The sequence below is a fragment of the Bufo gargarizans genome, unplaced genomic scaffold (assembly GCF_014858855.1).
Source record: "Bufo gargarizans isolate SCDJY-AF-19 unplaced genomic scaffold, ASM1485885v1 original_scaffold_1743_pilon, whole genome shotgun sequence".
Lineage (NCBI taxonomy): Eukaryota > Metazoa > Chordata > Amphibia > Anura > Bufonidae > Bufo > Bufo gargarizans.
In genome coordinates, this window is record NW_025334491.1 from 1 (window position 1) to 23,627 (window position 23,627).

Here is a 23,627-nt window from a genome sequence, read left to right on the forward strand (position 1 = left end):
ATCAGCTTCCTTGATAATTAAATAATGTGCAACCATGAAAGCCCTGAGCGCATCATATTCCTCCTTAGTCATGTTACTTTTTGTATTTTTGTGTTTAATATATACAGAATTTTTGTAGAATATAGTGGCTCACCCCACTTGTCACTCTGGTAATGGTGCCCTGCTGTAAGTGATTCACCTGATCTCTTAATTTGGACAATTATATATTAATCAGCAGGCACTCACCATCTGTATTTCACATATATAACACATTTATTGAAATTACTAATTTGATAAAAGCTGATAGATAATAATATAAAATATATGACCTAAAAAATTATAATAACTTTACATACAACATATATAAATATACACTATTGGCATAAACTATGACCATAAATAACCAACTTCAAAGAGAGTAGAATATTAAATATTGAAAAAAATTGAGTGTTAAAAAGAATCAAATAAAATATCATATAGAATTATTCGGATTAAAATCTTTGGGTATAATTCGAATAAGGTTTTAAGCATACATTTGTTATCCAAGATATATGTTATCTATATGTCCTTATTGAGGTTGCTGGTAAGTCAATTCAAAGTTCCATACAAAAGAGTGTGTGTCGCAATGATTATAATAGTCTAAAAACTGTATAGTCATTCAAGGCTATTAGTCTTGATTTGCACACTGAGGAATCCATTATTTTCGATTGGAACAATATGGCTGTATACTTGTGATCGGTAAGTGTCTTTCGAATTAACAATACGTTTTTTCTTATATGTGACTAAAATAGTCCATTGTTTGTACTTATATAAGATTTGATGGTGCTTACAGCAGGGGCGTCCCTCCCACAGTACAGCTACTCATCCAAGCCAATAACTTTTGTCTTTTTTTTTCATGCGATAGTATTATGGCACAGAGAAAACACGTGTCTACATACTACCATGTGGGACGCCAACAGCAGAGCGCCATAGTACTATCGCACGAAAAGAAAAGACAAAAGTTGAAGGTCATTGAAGGTCTCTTCCTCCACCCAGCCACGCACAACACCAAGGGTCCCCGAAAGGTGACAACAAGCCCCCTGGGACGCCTGCTGTGTTTGGTCTTCCACCTCCTCAAAGCCACCTTCCTCCTCTGACTCATCTTCTTCAGACTCCTCTCTCTGCATTGCCTCTCTCTGCGTTATTATAAGGTGTGTTAAGTAGTACTATTCCTATCAGTTTAATCCCTGTTACGTCCCCTATCAGGGGACGTGTATAAGGCATCGATTTTAGACAACCACAAAGAGTTGTCAATAGTTGACACACTCATGACATAAATTTTATTCCTCTATGTGTCAATCTTTGAATAGTGATGACTGATTGTGCGCACGTTTGGGAGATTGCAGGCGATGGTGGTTTTCAAAGCCTACGGTCATGCTGAAGTAGTTCAGTGACAGTTAAGTGACCCAGAAAACAATGATTCTGCAGTGTGGGCCCATTGTTGGCCTAGTAGGCTTTAATGATCACCTTAGATGATCACAAAGAAAATGTATGTTTTTTCTATCCAAAATTGTCCAGCCGATCGCTTTTGGTCTGTTCACAATGAAGCAACGACCTTATCATCTGGGGTGTGCCAACATTGCCATTGCCAACACACTCATAGAGGTGGTCGCTTTATTGTGATACGCAAGCCCCTTCACCACAACAAGGTAACGATCACGAAGGGGAATTGACACATGTATGTGCCTTTTTTTGGTTTGGTTTTTGAAGCCACAGTGCAGCACCAGAGGCCAGAAAAACTAAGCATGTACACATGCCTGAAAAATGATGTATTGTTGCAGCCAGAAAAATTGATGTTTCCCAGGCAGAAAGTGCCCTAAAACATTGCAGCTTGAACCCTAGTTGGTGGCGGATAAGTCATGCAAGTCATCTGGCATTCAGAGATAAAATACAGCAGCATGTGGACCATTTTTAGCCCAAGGCAGCTCATCTCAGTCATCAGGCTTTTTTTAGTCTAATGTATCGCCCACTGTCAGTCCCTTCGGGATCCATCCCTCATTCATCTTAATAAAGGTGAGGTAATCTAGACTTTTTTGACCTAGGCGACTTCTCTTCTCAGTGACAATACCTCCTGCTGCACTGAAGGTCCTTTCTGACAGGACACTTGAAGCGGGCAGGACAGAAGTTCTATCGCAAATTGGGATAGCTCAGGCCACAGGTCAAGCCTGCACACCCAGTAGTCAAGGGGTTCATCACTCCTCAGAGTGTCGATATCTGCAGTTAAGGCGAGGTAGTCTGCTACCTGTCGGTCAAGTCGTTCTCTGAGGGTGGACCCCGAAGGGCTGTGGCGAGGACTGTGCGTAGGACTTAAAAAGCTCTGCATGTCCTCCATCAACAACACGTCTGTAAAGCGTCCTGTCCTTGCCGGCGTGGTTGTGGTAGGAGGAGGATTACTTTCACCTCTTCCCCTATTAGATTCCCGTTGTGCTGTGACATTACCCTTATACGCTGTGTGAAGCATACTTTTAAATTTATTTTGGAACTGCTACATCCTTTCCAACTTCTGGTAATTCGGTAACATTTCAGGCACTTTCTGCTTATACCGGGGGTCTAGTAGCGTGGCCACCCAGTACAGGTCGTTCTCCTTCAGCCTTTTTATACGAGGGTCCCTCAACAGGCACGACAGCATGAAAGACCCCATTTGCACAAGGTTGGATGCCGAGCTCCTCATGTCCCGTTCCTCATCCTCACTGATTTCACTGAAAGTCTGTTCTTCCCCCCAGCCACGTACAACACCATGGGTACCAGATAGGTGACAACGAGCACCCTGGGATGCCTGCTGTGGTTGGTCTTCCTCTTCCTCAAAGCCACATTCCTCCTCTGACTCCTCTTCCAGAGTTGCCGCAGGTCCAGCAAGCGATGCTGATAAGGCTGTTTCTGGTGGTGATGATGGTGAACACAACTCTTCCTCTTCACGCTCATCTACAGCCTGATCCAGCACTCTTCGCAGGGCACACTCCATGAAGAAAACAAATGGGATGAGGTCGCTGATGGTGCCTTCGGTGCGACTGACTAGGTTTGTCACCTCCTCAAAAGGATGCATGAGCCTACAGGCATTGTGCATGAGCGTCCAGTAACGTGGCAAAAAAATTCCCAGCTCCGCAGAGGCTGTCCTAGAACCCCGGTCATACAAATACTCGTTGACGGCTTTTTCTTGTTGGAGCAGGCGGTCGAACATTAGGAGTGTTGAATTCCAACGTGTCGGGCTGTCGCAAATCAAGCGCCTTACTGGCATGTTGTTTTGGCGCTGAATGTCTGAAAAGTGCGCCATGGCCGCGTAGGAACGCCTGAAATGGCAACACATCTTCCTGGCCTGCTTGAGGACGTCCTGTAAGCCTGGGTACTTATGCACAAAGCGTTGTACGATCAGATTACACACATGTGCCATGCACGGCACATGTGTCAACTTGCCCAAATTCAATGCCGCCAACAAATTGCTTCCGTTGTCACACACCACTTTGCCGATCTCCAGTTGGTGCGGAGACTTGCAGCTGGGCCTTAAACACACAAACACGTGTGTCCAACTGACTGCTAGTTATTCAGTCACAATTGTTTTTCTTTAAATGGAATCGAATGTGACACCAGATATGAGTTGCGCTGAAGTGACACTATGCACTGCACTGGGCCTTAAACACACAAACACGTGTGTAACTGACTGCTATTTATTCAGTCAAAATTGTTGTTTTTATTTAAATATAATCGAATGTGACACCAGATATGAGTTGCCCTGGTGACACTATGCACTTGCAGGGCTGTGAGCCTGACACACACGCTGGCAGGCAGGCAACTGCAATTTGATTACACAGGAAAAAAAAAAAAGCAGACTGATGTTCTAGCCCTAAAAAGGGCTTTTTGGGGTGCTGTCCTTACAGCAGAGATTAGATGAGTCCTTCAGGACTGTAGTGGACACTGAATACACTGGCCTAGCTATCGATTTCCCTATTAAATCAGCAGCAGCTACACTGTCCCTCCTCTCACTAAGAATGCAGCTTCCGAATGAATCTAAAATGGATGCTGTCCAGGAGGTGGGAGGCTCTGGGAGGGTTTACTGCTGATTGGCTGGAATGTGTCTGCTGACTCTGAGGTACAAGGTCAAAGTTTACTCAATGATGATGTATAGGGGGCGGACCGAACATCGCATATGTTCGCCCCACAGCGGCGAACGCGAACAAGCTATGTTCGCCGGGAACTGTTCGCCGGCTAATAGTTCGGGACATCTCTATTCCTGAATGACATTAGGAGACATAACATCTGCATTAACAAATGACATTTCATGATCAATTTGTTGCATATCTGAGGGAATGTCCTCAAAACGGTCTGAAAAATAAACATTGACATGACTTAGTTTTACAATATAAATAAAATGTTTTCATTAATAAGCCAGATCCCTCGGGACGACTTTTTTCAGGTGTTTGTGGTTTCCCCTCCCATAGTGAGCATGTGATGGGAAAACTTAATTAGTTGTGGTCCAACACATGCTTAAATGGAAGTTTTTTTTTTCACTTTTATATGTCATGATGAAGGACCGGTTTACAGAGGTCCAAAATGCGTAGACTGTACAAGTGTTTGTCTGGATTTTACCGCAAGTAAATAAAGATCATCTTTTATATGGGAAGCTGGATTTTACAACTTTTTTCAATTTGCTGTACGGTGGTGTCCAGGCAAAAAACCATCATGTTACAGTACATATCCATTTGTAGTCGGCAGCCCCTGTCTTACTTCTTACACCATCATGATTTAAGAAAACACATTCAACATTTTCTTGTGATGATCTTTGGACTGTGAATCTAGAAAAGAAGGCATTTTGTTATACAAGGAATGCTTTTATCAAACTGCAGTATTTGGTGGTATTATAAACTGTCTTTTACTGTTGTCTGATTTCCACACCACACAGAATATAGGTACTGTACACAGACATATCTTTCTGAAGAAGATAGGCTAACGCTATGTAGGTATTACTTGTAATTAGTGAGCTCTATGGGAGGCTGATAAACAGCCACACAGCAGTTCACTTTCATGTATTTATTTTGCACACTTATATAGCGCTGACGCAACGCTTTACAGACATTATCATAATTTACTGAGCTCACAATCTAAGTTCCCTATCAGTATGTATTTGGAGTGTGGGAGGAAACCGGAGAACCTGGAGGAAAGACAGGCAAACATGGGGAGAACATACAAACTCCATGCAGATGTTAAAGTGTAACTGTCATTTCAAGAGTCTTCTTAGCAAAGATCTAAGTGAGCATTGCTAAGGAGAATTTGTCTTCAGTTCTACTGAGTGATGAAGACCGGAGTTTCTTTTGTTTTTGCGTTTTCCCTATCTTCCTTGAGCCATAACTTTTTTATTTTCCCATTTACATAGCTGTATGAGGGCTTATGTTTTGAGGGACAAGTTGTACTTTCTAATGGCACCATTTAATATGGCATACAATGTAGTGGGAAGCAGGAAAAAAATTCCAAATGGGGTGGAATTGGAAAAAAACACAACCTCAACAGTTTTACGGATTTTGTTCCCACGGCATTTTGTTTGCAGGAAAACTGACCTGTGCCCTTCATTCTTTGGGTCAGTACTATTACAACGATACCACATATGTATAGGCTTTTTATGTCTAAATATTGTAAAAATAAATTAAAACTTTGAAAAAAACAACCATATTCTGACACCTATAACTTTTTTATAGTTATTAGAGATGAGCGAATCGAAGCTGACGAAGTGGAATTCGTTAAAAATTTCAGGAAACTTCCTCGCACTTCGTGCTAACGAATCACATTTTTCATAAAATGGCTGCTGCACGTGTGAGGACCTGAAGAAAAGAACTGTGGGAAGTCGGGATCACCCAAACTGACATGCATGCAGTCAATCAGCAGCCAGCCAGCACTGTGATATCACAGCCCTATAAATAGCGCAGCCATCTTAGATACTGCCCTTCACCAGCGTACTTTGTGCAGGGAGAGAAGTGTCTGCAGGCACTAGGGACAGTAATAGAAAAAACGGCATTGTGCTAAGAAAAAAACTATTTACAAGTGCAGGGAAAGAGTTTTCAAGGTGTAGGGAAAGGATAGGGAGGAATCATTCCACAGCTTTTATGTTGAACAGGGTTCAGTAGGGGAGGTTACAGCCTGGGTAATAGGAACAATCCTATTACACCTTGCTGCACTGTCTGGAGATCCAAATTGCCATTATACAGCTCTGTAATTTCAGCAAACCGTTCGTATTTGGGTGCAAGTGCTGTTTGATACAGCCATTAACAGGGCTTATTACAAGGAAACATTTCTACGTCTTATTTGCCCTTGTGCGGTGCAGTTATATGTTCTAAAGCATTTTTTGGCTTGTATTAGTGGGGAAAAAGGGCTTATTACCTGTTGTGTGGTGAAGTGAGAAAATTACAGCCCTTTTTGTCGTGTATTAGTGGCTAAATACAAATATATTCGCCGTTCATTGCTGCACTTATCTGTTGAAAAGCCTTTTGTGTAAAAATATAAAAAAATTAGGGCCTAATTGCTGTTCAACGATGCAGTGAGATATTTTACAGCCCAGTTTGCCGTGTATTACTGGCTAAATACAAATATATTCGCCTTTCATCATTGCACTTATGTGTTGAAAAGCCTTTTGTGTAAAAAAAAATAAAAATTAGGGCCTAATTGCCGTTCAGCAGTGCAGTTATATGTGGTAAAAAAATTTTGCGGGCTTAACCGAATTACGCAGAGGTGAAATTTGTTATGGGAAAAAGGCTTTTTTTGGGGAAAATTGATGGGTGATAGTAGACTTTCTTCTGTATGAACTGAATTCCATTATCATTTCATTGGTGAATTTTTTTTATTTCAACCATGTTTTTTTTTGGGAAAATTGATGGGTTATTGTACACCTCCTTTTGCGGTATAGACCGAATTAGGTAGTGGTGAAATTTGTTGTGGAAAACAGGCTTTTTTGGGAAAATTGATGGGTGATAGACTTTCTTCTGTATAAAATGAATTCCATTATGCTTTCTTTGGTGAAAATTTTTATTTCAACCAATTTTTTGCGGTATGGCTCAAAAAATGTCGTTGTGGGTCCTGCAGTAAACATAATAAAAACACTGATGACAACACACCAGCAGACTTTGTCTTTACAGCACACAAGACATGACAGGAGAGCCTCTGCTTTGGAGTCCAAGTCCAGTATCTTAAGATCAGCAGTTCCATCAGAACTGTACATAACAATCTTGCTCCCTGTGCAAAGCCATAACAAAAGGACTCCGTAGGCATACACATCAAAGGAAGCTGAAGCTGGTTGCCCCAATTTTAATTCAGGAGCAGTAAACAGCAGGAAGCAAATAGAGGTGGCTGAACTCCACTGCTCTGTATCTCTTGTGAAGTCAATGTCTCCAGCAATGCCCCTCTTGTGATTTACAGCAAATACATTATTTTCATGTAGAGATCCAAGAATTATGTTGGAGGCATGTAGTGTATGCAAGCCATGTGCGACCCCTCTCAATTAAGGGCATACTTGCCGTTCAGCGGTGCAGTTATATGCAGTGAAATTTTTTATGTGACACTGGCTTTTTTTCGGAAAATGTATGGGTGAATGTACACCTCCTTTTGCGGTATGGAACAACTTACTTAGTGGTGAAATTCTTTCTGCGACACGTTTTTTTTTAAAATTTATGGGTGATTGTACACCTCCTTTTGCGGTATGGACTGAACTATTTAGAGGTGAAATTCTTTGTGTGACACTCGCTGAACTCTGCTGTGAACGGGAACATCATTTATTACAAGAATATGCAAACACTAACCGATGGGGTGTTAACCGCCAGAAGTAGGTCATCGGCATGAAGGAGCAGCCATTTTCACAGCTCGGGGTATCCCTCCGGAAACTTGACCTCTGCACGTTGACGGTCTACATTGCAATGCTTGTCTAAAATAAAAATCCCGCAGTAGGAAGGAAAACGGTGATCCGGCACAGGCTGCTTTGCTCCTTCAAAAACAATCGACTCTGTACAGCGTGACACTGATGTATAATTTCTCATACACTAGACTGAAAGAGTATTCCAAGCACCTGTCTGCCCACATAGCTGCCGAGAATCAGAAGGGTCTTGCCATTGAAGTGGGCTTAGAGCTGAACCTAAAAGTCACATTTTCCTGTTTATATGGACTCAAAGGAAAGGACAGAGATCCACTGGCTGTGCTCATACAGATTTCATCAAAGTCTCCACTCACCAAGGCAAGCACACAGGACCGGATTGTGTGGACAGGTTGGTTCTGTGGGATGTACACAGAGGACGATCTATTGGAGGTGTTACCAAAGACATTTACTTGCCTCCCGCTCTTCCTGTATAATGGCTCTGAGGCGCTCACGGCTATCGTAGGCACGTGGTTCCAAAGAAACTTTGACTGTTGTTTGGGTAAGCTGGTGATCAGTCCTCAGGACCTTACTTAGCTAGCAGCGATGTGGACCGGGTATGACATGTCTGGATCAGTGTCGGCCACAGAGCGGGTTTTCCCTGTGTCCGTCGAACCTCGCATGGACATTTCTTATGCCATCCACACAGAGGACTTCAAGACTTTATGGATTGATATTCATAAATCAAAGGACGAGGTCACATGGGAGGAAGTGGACAATTTATTCCAATGTCTTTACTCGCATTTCTTCAAACACTTTAAAATCCACTTATCAGCAACCTAGCCCATCACAGAATGAGCTGGAGTCGGCTTGTTTGCTGGACAGTCCTCCAGTTATCAGCCATAACCCTATACATTTCTTGATCCGTATGCATTACCCTCGTGGTCACCCCGACACTGGTGGTCAATTCATTCTTGTTGAGGAAGCACTTTGTTTTTCCAGTTTGTCTTTTAATTCTGGTGGTTTTGCCCCTTCTGTGTTGTAGTTTATGTGTGTTAATATCCTGTTTGTTAAATAAACGTTGTTTTTTCTCCCCCGTTAAAAAATAAAAATAAATTGGTTTGTGATTTGGTAGCCAAAAGCAGGAGTTGGTACAAAACACAGAGGACATGCAACTACTCCGTTCACATGTCATCTCTGTTTTGGATCCACTCCTGTTTTTTTGGCATTAGCAATACTGATGGATTACTGATCAAATGCTGACCGAGTGAAGGCAGATGCTTCACAGACAGGATCCGCTTTTTTGGGGTTATTGTTCTGACGGATCAGAGGAAGGGCAAAATAATCAGTGACGTCAACACAAACTTACTGCTGACACCCTCTCCACTCTGTCAGGGGCTCTACTTGTATAAATATTTTATAGAACAGGTTCTGTAGACATCTATGTGGAATCAGCTGACAACTGTGTAAAAGGAGTGCACTTCTTCTTGGCGCTAACATTGACCTGTAAGGCTGAGTTCATACTTGAGTTATTTGGTCAGTTTTGGCCCCGTGACTGTTCAAATAAGTGAAGTGTGCAGTGATTCCAAGAGCGACGCCTGTCATGTGCATGTCATACTGACTCACAGTATTATTTCACTACCACAGCAGACTCCCTATGTGTGTTACTACAAGACAGAGTGTTCTACACCACTATAAAGGCTCTCTGCAGCCAGGAAATAGCAATTTTTTCACGTAATTTGCCGCAAATGTATTCGTATCGAAACAAATTTTTCCCCGAAAATTTGGCGAACCGGCGAATCGAATGTTTCAAAAATTTGCTAATCTCTAATAGTTATATCTACTGAGCTGTGTCGGGGGATAATTTTTCAGGATAATCTGTAGTTTTTATTGATACCATTTTGTAGTGCGTTTAACTTTTTGATCACATTTTATTACTTTTTTTGGGTAACAGAAGCAATGAAAAAATGCATATTGGCCATTTTGACCATTTTTTCTGTTACGCCATTCGCCCTATTGGAAATATTTTTTTATATTTTAATAGTATGGGCATTTTCGGTCGTGGTGATACCCATTATGTTTATATTTTTTGTTATTTATGTATTTCTTTTTTTATTCTACGGAAAGGGGAGTGATTTTGACTTTTATATATTTTTTTATATTTTTTTATATATTTTAAACTGTTTTTTTACTTATTTGTTATAATTTTGACGCTCATATTTGAGCCTACAAAATCCAATATTTTTTTAAAATTCTGAACATTCATGGATTTTTTTTACATCCATTTGAATGTTAGCATTGTTAAATTCTTATGTTGGCCTGTCACCTGCTGGCCAAAATAAGAATTGCAGCTTTAATGCCCTGGGTCTTTTCAGCGAGACCCAGGGTATTAAAATCAATTAGGATGCCGGTAAGAAGCCCGAAAGCGCGAGCTTTAAGGTTTTTCACGCTTTAGATGTCGTGCTCTCACTTGATCACGGCATCTAAAGGCTTTAATTACCGCAATCGGCATTACTGCCAGTCACGGTTGTTAGCCACGGGTCTCTGCGGCATGTGCGAGTGGGCGTCATGTTTGCCCATCGCTCCAGCACCATACATGTATGGTGCTGGTAGCGAAAGGGTTGACAAGTCAGATAGGCATGGTGATGGGCAATAACATTTAGGGCATGTATACATAGCCAGGGACTGTGGTAGTGACAAAAGGCAGACTAGAAGCTTCTGTTTTAGAAAGGAGCAATTTGATTCTACCGATTGATTATTTGACTCTAATAAACCTAAAAAATTGTGTGATTCATTTTGGTGAATGAGAGAGAGACCCACATGTAGAACCCCATCGGAAATAGGATGTGCAAGTTGGTTCCCTTCCATAAAGGACAAGAGTACTGGATGTACAAATATAATGCTTCTGAAGAAGACATACAAGTTAGATCTCTTTCCAAAAGGACAAGAGAGTAGCTCAAGGTAAAAAAAAATAATGCCCTGGTTAGCTAAGTGTCCTTGGTGGGTAAGCTTTGTCATTAGGGAGATAAACAAGGATTAGTGTTCTTTTCTTTTTTGTACAGCAGCCTGTCAGCCTGTCGGATCCGTCCTGCTGCTAGTGCACGCGTGCCCCCGGACTACCACTCCGGCCGCATTGACTATCATCGGGGAGGGCGGCGTTCCGGCGGCAGCGCATGCCGAGAGGCAGACGGAATGAAAGTATGACATGGGAACTCCGCCCCACCCCCATTATAGTCAATGGGGCCGGAGCGGTAGTCCGGGGCATATGTGCACTAGCGACAGGACGGATCTGACAGGCTGTTCACCTGCCAGAGTTCCTTGCTGCTAAGACTTCATGTTCTGAGAACTTGCTATAGATGTAATAGTAGTAATAGAGTGGATATATACACTTTAATAAGGTGACTTACAGGCTTTCGTTGTATAATGTTCCATTTGTCCAAATCCAGGCTTTATTATCTTCTGTACGTCTCAGACCGATCCAGTAATTGTCTAAACATTTACCCCAGACCAAAAAATTCTGCAATAATAAGAAGCAGATCTTAGTTATTACACTTAATTTTATCTCAACATAAACTAGTTCCAGAATCCCCTTCAGGACCAAGGTCAGAGTTGTCTCCAGTTCTGGCTTCTATGGACGGCTGTTAGCTGTGTGAGGCTACCTTCACATCTGCGCTTTTGCTTAATCCGTCAGGGGATCAGAAAAAACGCATCCGGTCAATAATACAACTGTTTGCATCGGTTCAGAACAGATCCGGTCGTATTATCTCCAAAATGAACAATACAGATCCAGCACTAAAACTAGTGTACATCAACGGGTGACGGATTATTGTCCGAAAAAACAGATCCGGCACCATTGACTTACGTTATGTTTCATGCCAGATCCGTCTTGCTCAGTGTCCCAGGACGCACATAAAAACGCTTGCTTGCAGTGTTTTTGTGTGCGGCATGGGAACGCAACGAAACAGAACGGAGTGCATTCTGGTGTACGATGCTCAAGTTCTATCAGTTTTCTCCCTATTGAAAATAAATTGGGAGAAAAGTATTTTGCTGTGAAGGATCTCAAAACTGTAAAGCAAAACGCAGATGTGAAAGTAGCTTAATACAGCTGATACTCGCAATGTATGGGGCAGTCACAGCCCATGAGCCTGCTACATACACTCCTCATGCCCCTCAGGTTTATAGTTACCCCAATGTGCAAGAAGGGGTTAAACTTTATTTAATAATTTTTAATAATTTCACACAGCGATCATTTAACCACTTTTAAAATGCTTTGGTATAGTCAGTATATCAAACATGTATTGCCTGACTGTAACTAACTTAAAGCCATTCTACAGGGTGGGCCATATATATGAATACACCATAATAAAATGGGAATGGTTGGTGATATTAACTTCCTGTTTGTGGCACATTAGTATATGTGAGGGGGGAAACTTTTCAAGATGGGTGGTGACCATGGTGGCCATTTTGAAGTCGGCCATTTTGAATCCAACTTTAGTTTTTTCAATAGGAAGAGGGTCTCGTGACACATCAAACTTATTGGGAATTTCACAAGAAAAACAATGGTGTGCTTGGTTTTAACATAACTTTATTCTTTCATGAGTTATTTACAAGTTTCTGACCACTTATAAAATGTGTTTAATGTGCTGCCCATTGTGTTGGATTGTCAATGCAACCCTTTTCTCCCACTCTTCACACACTGATAGCAACACCGCAGGAGAAATGCTAGCACAGGCTTGCAGTATCCGTAGTTTCAGGTGCTGCACATCTCGTATCTTCACAGCATAGACAATTGCCTTCAGATACGAGATGTGCAGCACCTGAAACTACGGATACTGCAAGCCTGTGCTAGCATTTCTCCTGCGGTGTTGCTATCAGTGTGTGTACCTTCACCATGACCTAAAAGGCATACAGCCATAGCGGTCCTGGAGTCCTGGGGGGGCTTTGTTAGGCCTCTGGCAGCCACTGCAGGTGTCTTAATAAAGTCGGCATGATTTAGCTTTTCTAGCAAATCAACAAACAAGTCTACAGGAGTACACTAGATATGTGCCAAAATAATTTATGGTAAATGTGTCATTTGTGAGAGGCCATATCCATCCCATTAAGGAGGCCCTGTTACCGCTCCTGACCTGCCCGTTTTAATAGCTTCATGCATCCCCCATGTAATAACAGTTCTGGAGCATCTTTTCTTATACAGGGAGTGCAGAATTATTAGGCAAATTGTATTTTTGAGGATTAATTTTATTATTGAACAACAACCATGTTCTTAATGAACCCAAAAAACTCATTAATATCAAAGCTGAATATTTTTGGAAGTAATTTTTAGTTTGTTTTTAGTTTTAGCTATTTTAGGGGGATATCTGTGTGTGCAGGTGACTATTACTGTGCATAATTATTAGGCAACTTAACAAAAAACAAATATATACCCATTTCAATTATTTATTTTTACCAGTGAAACCAATATAACATCTCAACATTCACAAATGTACATTTCTGACATTCAAAAACAAAACAAAAACAAATCAGTGACCAATATAGCCTGCCATCCATGGATTCTGTCAGTGTTTTGATCTGTTCACCATCAACATTGCGTGCAGCAGCAACCACAGCCTCCCAGACACTGTTCAGAGAGGTGTACTGTTTTCCCTCCTTGTAAATCTCACATTTGATGATGGACCACAGGTTCTCAATGGGGTTCAGATCAGGTGAACAAGGAGGCCATGTCATTAGATTTTCTTCTTTTATACCCTTTTTTGCCAGTACTTGGACGCGTGTGATGGAGCATTGTCCTGCATGAAAATCATGTTTTTCTTGAAGGATGCAGACTTCTTCCTGTACCACTGCTTGAAGAAGGTGTCTTCCAGAAACTGGCAGTAGGACTGGGAGTTGAGCTTGACTCCATCCTCAACCCGAAAAGGCCCCACAAGCTCATCTTTGATGATACCAGCCCAAACCAGTACTCCACCTCCACCTTGCTGGCGTCTGAGTCGGACTGGAGCTCTCTGCCCTTTACCAATCCAGCCACGGGCCCATCCACCTGGCCCATCAAGACTCACTCTCATTTCATCAGTCCATAAAACCTTAGAAAAATCAGTCTTGAGATATTTCTTGGCCCAGTCTTGACGTTTCAGCTTGTGTGTCTTGTTCAGTGGTGGTCGTCTTTCAGCCTTTCTTACCTTGGCCATGTCTCTGAGTATTGCACACCTTGTGCTTTTGGGCACTCCAGTGATGTTGCAGCTCTGAAATATGGCCAAACTGGTGGCAAGTGGCATCTTGGCAGCTGCACGCTTGACTTTTCTCAGTTCATGGGCAGTTATTTTGCGCCTTGGTTTTTCCACACGCTTCTTGCGACCCTGTTGACTATTTTGAATGAAACGCTTGATTGTTCGATGATCACGCTTCAGAAGCTTTGCAATTTTAAGAGTGCTGCATCCCTCTGCAAGATATCTCACTATTTTTGACTTTTCTGAGCCTGTCAAGTCCTTCTTTTGACCCATTTTGCCAAAGGAAAGGAAGTTGCCTAATAATTATGCACACCTGATATAGGGTGTTGATGTCATTAGACCACACCCCTTCTCATTACAGAGATGAACATCACCTAATATGCTTAATTGGTAGTAGGCTTTCGAGCCTATACAGCTTGGAGTAAGACAACATGCATAAAGAGGATGATGTGGTCAAAATACTCATTTGCCTAATAATTCTGCACTCCCTGTAGCTCTGTGTTGAGTGTGTTGTGCCATTCCTTTATTATTTCTACTAGAAGTTATGAATGAATTGCTAGCAGTCTGCAGTAAGGGTACAGAGGGGCGGTAACCAGTTGGGGGGGTGTGTACCTGCACAGTCTGACAATGGCAGCAGTGACTGGATAGAGTGAGACTGTGCAGGTACACCCCCCAACTGGTTAGCTCCCCTCTGTACCCTTACTGCAGACTGCTAGCAACTCATTCATAACTTCTAGTAGAAATAACAAAGCAATGGCACAATATAGAGCCATAAAAATAGATGCTCCAGAACTGTTATTACATGGGGGATGCATGTATATATTAAATCAGGCATGGCAGGAGAGGGGACAAGGCCTCTTTAAACACCATCACTTTTCAAAAGTAGCAAGGGAAGCACAACTCAACAAAACGTTGCAATTTTTTTCCACAAATGTGGCATGCATCAAAATTTTTTGCTTTTATACATTGGGAAACTGATTTAAACCAGTTAGTAAATTTCCACCGTGTCTACTATACAGTGATTGAGCTTCATTAACCTACGATAACTAGAAAACCTATTTGGATGTATAGGGTATAAGTGGCTGCACCACCTGTCTAGAATACAGTGGTGTGGTGCTCACTCCATGCGACTAGCCCCGCTGCCGCAAATGTAAATAATATTATGGAGTAAGGTCAAAGTGGAGGGCACTCAGTTTACCTGGGGTTTGGTATTTGTACAATATGGGTAAATACAATATGGGTGTGAATAAATACCAATGTATGACAGTATACTTAAAAATAGATATTTATTATGATGAGATATAAAAATATATAAGGATATATAAAAAAAGTATTGGGAATGGATGTGGAGCAATAAGGATAAAAATAAAAATAAGAATAAAAGTAACAAACTAAAATATATTCAAGAGTGGTAGATTCAATTTTCAAGGTTGGATCCAGAATTGGGTAATCCAAGTGTCTCTGAAAAGTCCTATCTTAGAGTAGAAAGTTTGTACGTGCAGATGTTGGAATCTATAGTGTTGCCTGCATCGATGCTTTCATTCCCTCCTGTTTGTCTGCTTGGGAGCAGTGTCTGATGTTTGGCAAAGAATCCTCCTGCTTATGGGTAAGTATATTGTCTATGGATGCAGTGTGATTTCAGGGACCGTGTTCTTTGCATTGTGTGTTTGTTGTTAGACAGTACGGATCCTTCTTTGTGCAGTCACGATACTAAGTAACATTTGGTATGGTATTTTCAACGATGTGAATGCAATCAGTTACATAGAAAAACACATTGTAGCCTTACCCATTATGTTAAAACATTGCCATGGTTGCAGTGTTCCGTTGCGCAGGAGGTGGGTGAAAAAGGCCCTCTATACTCACCGAGTCCGCTCGTGGCGTCCCACGAGGGCGGGAGATGAGTGGTTTGAAAAAAAGGAGCGAATATTCCCGTTCCAGCCTGTATGGAGATGGTAGGGTAATTCTATCTCGGCGGATCCTTGGGTCCAGGGGTGGGTGTCTGGTCCTTATTAGAGGATTAGTGGTCCGCGTGCTGCTGCAGGGGGAACCATACGCGTTTCGAAATAAGCTGTTTCTTCTTCAGTGGCCTGCCGCATAGTGAGTTTTCCTGGGTTATAAAGCACGGATGGGGGCGTTCCCAATTATGGATAAATAGGGGGCGTGGCTGTGATGTTGCAATCCCATTTGTCAAATTTGTCTTAAGTGGTGTTTAAACAATGTTCAAATGACGCGGTTCTAGGGAATTAGTCTTGGGGAAGATCTGCGCAGTGGAGGACGTGATGTCTTAATTAGATAACCATTATGGTGTTTGTGTGATGATGTAGTCCAAAGATTCGATCATGCTAGCTGAAGGATATGTGAGTTCAGGGTGCAATCATGTGATTGTTAAATACAAATGGGCTTAGATTCTTGTGCTGGGACAGCCTCGCATGATACATCCCTAGTTGTTGATTAGGTGGTGATTGAGTGCGGTTCCAGTGCGTTTCATTAGAAAGGTGTATGTTTCATTTGTGGGTGCTCTTGTTATAGTATAGTTAGTTTTGCATATGTGTGTGTATATACACACTCATCTGCATGAGATAAGGATTGAGTTAAAGTCGCGGTTTTGATGCGTTTTATTGGGAAAGACTTCACTGTGGTAGGAGTAGTTATTTTTGGTGAGGTTTGTTTTTTATACGTACGTATATATACATCTGTGTATATGAAGGGACTTGGGCGGTGGAAAGTGAAAATAGTGCATAAATTGTAAAAGACATTATTATAACAAATAATGTTTATTTCTGATTATAAATCCATAGTGATTCTTGGTTATAGGTTTTAAGTGGGTGGCGTGAGGGGTAGATCCTGTGACCGTTCTGTGTGGTGAGAGAATAGGTGTCTTAATTGGGTGATCATTATAATTTTCGTATGGTGGTGCGGTTGTGTAGTTAGGTCTAACTAGCCAAGGGGTAAGTGTATTCAAGGTGCAGTCATGTGATTGTTGGATGTGGATATACTTGGATCCGTGTGCTGGGAAGACTTCATAAAAATATAAAAAAAAATATATAAAAATATATATATATATATATATATATATATATGTATATTACAGTACAGACCAAAAGTTTGGACACGCCTTCTCATTCAAAGAGTTTTCTTTATTTTCATGACTATGAAAATTGTAGATTCACACTGAAGGCATCAAAACTATGAATTAACACATGTGGAATTATATACATAACAAAAAAGTGTGAAACAACTGAAAATATGTCATATTCTAGGTTCTTCAAAGTAGCCACCTTTTGCTTTGATTACTGCTTTGCACACTCTTGGCATTCTCTTGATGAGCTTCAAGAGGTAGTCACCTGAAATGGTCTTCCAACAGTCTTGAAGGAGTTCCCAGAGATGATTAGCACTTGTTGGCCCTTTTGCCTTCACTCTGCGGTCCAGCTCACTCAATTTTGAATAAATCCCCAACAGTGTCACCAGCAAAGCACCCCCACACCATCACACCTCCTCCTCCATGCTTCACGGTGGGAACCAGGCATGTAGAGTCCATCCGTTCACCTTTTCTGCGTCGCACAAAGACACGGTGGTTGGAACCAAAGATCTCAAATTTGGACTCATCAGACCAAAGCACAGATTTCCACTGGTCTAATGTCTATTCCTTGTGTTCTTTAGCCCAAACAAGTCTCTTCTGCTTGTTGCCTGTCCTTAGCAGTGGTTTTCTAGCAGATATTCTACCATGAAGGCCTGATTCACACAGTCTCCTCTTAACAGTTGTTCTAGAGATGTGTCTGCTGCTAGAACTCTGTGTGGCATTGACCTGGTCTCTAATCTGAGCTGCTGTTAACCTGCGATTTCTGAGGCTGGTGACTCGGATGAACTTATCCTCCGCAGCAAAGGTGACTCTTGGTCTTCCTTTCTTGGTGCGGTCCGCATGTGAGACAGTTTCTTTGTAGCGCTTGATGGTTTTTGTGACTGCACTTGGTGACACTTTCAAAGTTTTCCCAATTTTTCGGACTGACTGACCTTCATTTCTTAAAGTAATGATGACCACTCGTTTTTCTTTACTTAGCTGCTTTTTTCTTGCCATAATACAAATTCTAACAGTCTATTCAGTAGGACTATCAGCTGTGTATCCACCTGACTTCTCCACAACGCAACTGATGGTCCCAACCCCATTTATAAGGCAAGAAATCCCACTTACTAAACCTGACAGGGCACACCTGTGAAGTGAAGACCATTTCAGGTGACTACCTCTTGAAGCTCATCAAGAGAATGCCAAGAGTGTGCAAAGCAGTAATCCATGCAAAAGGTGGCCACTTTGAAGAACCTAGAATATGACATATTTTCAGTTGTTTCACACTTTTTAGTTATGTATATAATTCCACATGTGTTTATTCATAGTTTTGATGCCTTCAGTGTGAATCTACAATTTTCATAGTCATGAAAATAAAGAAAACTCTTTGAATGAGAAGGTGTGTCCAAACTTTTGGTCTGTACTGTATATACACTCCTTTTGTTGGTGAGGTGGGAATTGGGTCAGAGGTGCAGTTCTGGTGCGTTTTATTAGAGAGTTGGGTATTTCAATTATGAGTGCTTTTGTTATGGTATCATTAGTTTTTGCATATATACACATATATCTGCCCTCCTCTACATGTAATGAGTAGTGATGAGCGGCAGGGGCAATATTCGAATTCGCGATATTTTGCGAATATTTGGGCGAATATTCGCCATATATTCGAGAATTCGCGAATTCATGATCTCCAGGCATTATTTTCTTGATTGCGAAAATTCGCATAAAATTCGCATGAACTGGTATTTTCCCAAAAATTGAATATTCGCAATTACGAATATATTTTGCGATATTCGAAATATTCGCGAATTCTCGAAGTGCCGATATTCGCGATTAAAATTCGCAATTTGAATATTCGTGATCAACACTAGTAATGAGGATTAAGTTAGGGTTGCGGTCTTGGTGCGTCTTGTTAGGAAAGATTTTGTTGTGGCATGAACAATGTTTGCAGATATGTGTGTATGTGTATATATATATATATATATATATATATATATATGTGTGTATACGCAAAAGGACCGAAGTGGTGTAGAGGGAAAGAGATTATGTAAAATATAAAAAAAATATAAAAAAAAGTGTTAGGAGGTCTTTATCGTTGAAGATTTGTTGTATAAAACCATATATTAGTATATGGTGGGTGTTGTCACTGTGGGAGGTCCCTCTTGAGGTGCTTAGGTTTGGATATATTATTTGATTCTGTTATTGTACTGTTTTCACTATTTTGTATATATTGTTTTATATATTATTTATTTTATTTTATTTAATTTTATATCTGCAAAGTTGTTCTATGTAGTTGTACGGGGTCCTTGTATCTCTATTTAATATCTTGTTGTTTCTTAGTCATTGCAAGAATATATATTTACTACAAGGGTGTTTGCCTGGGGATGCGCCCATGGGGAGGGGCAGGAGGCATCCTATGGGAAGGCCCACCGGTTTTGAAGGTAAGTGTCATTCTGGAATTGGTTATCTATTGAAAACCAATTTACTTCACTAATCTCTGTGTTCTATACATTCGCTGTCAGTTACTCACCAGTTCCTCCTGATTATCTATAAGCGCCAGTGATGCATTATGTGAGATACAGAATTTCTGGCTGTTGTTCCATGTATCACGTTGTTTAGAGAAGTAGTAGCACTTTCCTCGGTACCAGATCCAGTCATCTTCACATGGGACGGGGTTCTGGTTCCTGGCTTCATTTGTAATAGTTATGAGTTCATGATCTGTTATCCGTTCATCATCTGTTTAGAATAACACCATTTAGCGGGGGCAGACAGATACGTCAACACTTTCTGGAGACTGTAACACTCTATGGACACTTTCTTGTCAATTAAGGCTACATGCAAACGACCGTTGTTTTGGTCCGCATCCGAGCCACAGTTTTTGCGACTTGGATGCGGATCCATTCACCCGTGTGCTGTCCGCATCCTTTGCTCCGTTCCGTGGTCTGCAAATAAAATATAACCTGTCCTATTCTTGTCCGTTTTGTGAACAAGAATAGGCAGTTATATTAATGGCTGTCCGCGGTGTTCCGCAAATTGCGGAACGCACACAGACGCCATCTGTGTTTTGCGGATCCACAATTTGCGGACCGCAAAACACACAACGGTCGTGTACATGTAGCCTAACTCTGATAAATTAGGCCAGAAGCAGGACCTAATAGAAGACCTGCCGGCATCTCGCTGACAGGCATAATACAGTGCAATAACCATGTTAAGTCCCCTAGTGAGAGTTTACAAAAAAAAGCAAAAAAAGGATTAATAAAATATTTAAAAACATAAAAAACACATAAAAATAACAAATACAAATCCGTGATAATGTCAAAAAAGAAAAACAGATACAATAACCATTACACATAAATATATTGGCAACATCTCGACCTATAAGAAAGGAGGAATAAGGCCTCTTTCACACTTGCGTTGTCCGGATCCGGCGTGTACTCCACTTGCCGGAATTACACGCCGGATCCGGAAAAACGCAAGTGAACTGAAAGCATTTGAAGACGGATCCGTCTTCAAAATGCGTTCAGTGTTACTATGGCAGCCAGGACGCTATTAAAGTCCTGGTTGCCATAGTAGGAGCGGGGAGCGGGGGATCGGTATACTTACAGTCCGTGCGGCTCCCGGGGCGCTCCAGAATGACGTCAGAGCGCCCCATGCGCATGGATGACGTGCCATGCGATCACGTCATCCATGCACGTGGGGCGCCCTGACGTCACTCTGGAGCGTCCCCGGGAGCCGCACGGACGGTAAGTATTCTGCTCCCCCACTCCCCACTACACTTTACCATGGCTGCCAGGACTTTAGCGTCCCTGCAGCCATGGTAACCATTCAGAAAAAGCTAAACGTCGGATCCGGTCATGCGCCGAAACGACGTTTAACTTAAGGCCGGATCCGGATCAATGCCTTTCAATGGGCATTAATTCCGGATCCGGCCTTGCGGCAAGTGTTCAGGATTTTTGGCCGGAGCAAAAAGCGCAGCATGCTGCGGTATTTTCTCTGGCCAAAAAACGTTCCGTTCCGGAACTGAAGACATCCTGATGCATCCTGAACGGATTTCTCTCCATTCAGAATGCATTAGGATAAAACTGATCAGGATTCTTCCGGCATAGAGCCCCGACGACGGAACTCTATGCCGGAAGACAAGAACGCAAATGTGAAAGGGCCCTAAAAGGCATATTCTCTCATCTGCTAAAATAAAGAAATATCTTGTATCTTAATTAATATTGGTGCCGCTCATCTTTTCCTGGAGGAGTCCTGCTCTTTATACAGTGCTGTGCCCCAGCTGCTGCAGAACATATTATACACCTCAGATGCTGCAGATCTTTTTTAAAAGCAATAGGATATTTTATATGCGCACAACAGTGATGGACAGGAAACTCTGCTTACTATTCAAAAAGATGTTCTGCAGCAGATATTATAGAAATTATAAAGACTGTTAGAAGTTACCTAAAAGTTATTTACTTGAAATATTACTTACTGTAGCTTCAGGAGGACTATCGTGTATTATGTTAAAAAAGATTTCAAGGGGTCAGATATTGATGACTTATCAGTGTTTTTTGGAAAGCTCTGACTCCCAGAAACTGTACCAATGTCTGGGTTGTAGCAGGGATGGCGGGGCGGGGAGGGGGGGAGTGGTGCAAATGAGCTACATGCCCTGGGCACAGAGGGTTGAGGGTGACCCCGGGCACTTCAATGATTTACACTGGCCTGTGTGGGAGGAGCGGTGCAAACCCGGGAACCAGCCTCCTCCTACACCAGCAGTGCGATGTGTGTGACCGCGCCATGCTGCTGCTGTTGGAGATCGCCGGAAGTGATCAGATCGCGGAAACGCATATTTATTTAAAACTTTATTAATGGAGCTGGAGGGAACACTACGTGCAAAATGTGAGATTATGATTGTGAGGGGGGAAGAAGGAGGACACAACTACTGTGAGGAGAGAAACAAGGAGAACTTAACTACTGTAAGGGACCACTGTCTAGGAGGATATAACTAATGTGAGGGGCCACAAGGAGAACATCACACCGACGCCATAAAAAACCCTGGATGAGGTAGGACCAGTTGGTTCTTTCATTTATCACAAGGTGTATTTTTACCGTCTGTCAAGATTTAGGACTTAGATTCAGGAGGGGAGCCTGCAGGGTAACACTGGACCTCCCTTCGTCAGATCAGGCCGACGATACACATGAAATAACACCTAAGTACTCTCTACAACTGCTAGCATTCACAGGATTAATAAATCAATCTCGGTAACGCTTCTAAGGTCATGGAATCGTTAGAACACAAGAAGGCTCTTATTAAAGTGAAGTTTTAATATAAAAAAGGGACAGTGAGTACAAACAATGGGGTTATCATAGAAAATACTACATAAAATACACAGACATATACATACAGTGCAAAATAACAGTTTGGAAAATAAAAGGGATAAAAACAAAACTTAATACGTTATGTGATGGTTAAGTCTGGTTGCCTGGGGAAGCAAAAATATGAATATTGCCTACGACCAGAGATATGAAAAATGACTATGTTTGAGTCCCTCAAACCTTCAATAGGTTGCTTTCCCATCTCTCTCTGGTCCCCTGCTGGGACTGTAGTCCGAATGTCTGGCTAATGTTATCCCAGGATCCAGTATTTTACGATGAGCCTCGGCAGGGGTGCTTTTGAAGATCCCATCCTTATCTTTATGACGGGGAAGTGTCATTTTCAATTACTAGGACACAGCTCCAAGCAAGGGAATATTTCTCTTTTAAAGCAGAATAAAGGGGGCCTCTAGGCCTGTGAGTGTGTGTGTATTTAAAAAGGGGACTCTACTTGGGGTACCCTCGTCACAGACATCACTTGCTTTTTAGTTTTGGGAGTGGACCAGGCAACAATGGCATGTACCTTCCTTGGTTCGGGTCTCAGTGTCCCTCGACCCACTCGGTTTCTGAGGTACTGTACCTCTGCCATGGCTATCTGACACTTCCCAGGCTTGATTGTCAGACCTTGGATTTGCCAGAGCACCTGTGACAGGTGGATCAGGTGATCATCCCAGGTGTGACTGAACAGAACGATGTCATCCAGGTAAGCTACGGAAAACCCTTCAAACTCCTCGAGCAGCTGGTTAACCAAGCGCTGGAAAGTGGCAGGTGCATTTTTAATGCTAAAGGGCATTACTACGTATTCATAGAGCCCAAAAGGAGTGATAAAGATGGACCTCTCCTGGGCTTCCTTCTCTCAGGGCACAAATACCATCTTACTGGTTTTTATTGCTACATTCTCCTGACCGGTCTCTGGACAGGACATGGAAAAGGTGATGACCCCCTACAGGAATGGAAAGGGAGGGGTTGCCTACTCCAAACAATAATTTTAATATCTGGATCCCTTTATCACCACATCGCCGTGTACTCTATGACAGATTTTATCAGGTAAGTGGGACTGTTTGAGTACAGTTATGCATTGGGCGAAGTTATAGGCGCGGCTTAGCGTAAAACAAATTTGCTGTGGTGCACTGTGCGCACCTCCGAGGTTATC

General features: G+C 42.0%; 1 protein-coding gene and 1 pseudogene across 1 annotated transcript in view; one reads left to right on the plus strand and one right to left on the minus strand.

The window, feature by feature from the left end:
- Window positions 1-4,116: 4,116 nt before the first annotated feature.
- The window catches only part of LOC122923569 (C-type lectin domain family 2 member B-like), a 31,478-nt gene continuing 11,967 nt past the window's right edge, over window positions 4,117-23,627 (minus strand). The window contains exons 4-6 of the mRNA XM_044274415.1: window positions 19,650-19,855; window positions 11,248-11,357; window positions 4,117-4,805 (exon numbers count right to left, since the gene is read on the minus strand). Coding sequence (XP_044130350.1) covers window positions 4,691-4,805; window positions 11,248-11,357; window positions 19,650-19,855 — 431 coding nt within the window. The 3' untranslated portion in view covers window positions 4,117-4,690. The remainder of the gene's footprint in view (window positions 4,806-11,247; window positions 11,358-19,649; window positions 19,856-23,627) is intronic.
- Window positions 7,925-8,879, plus strand: LOC122923570 (annotated as a pseudogene).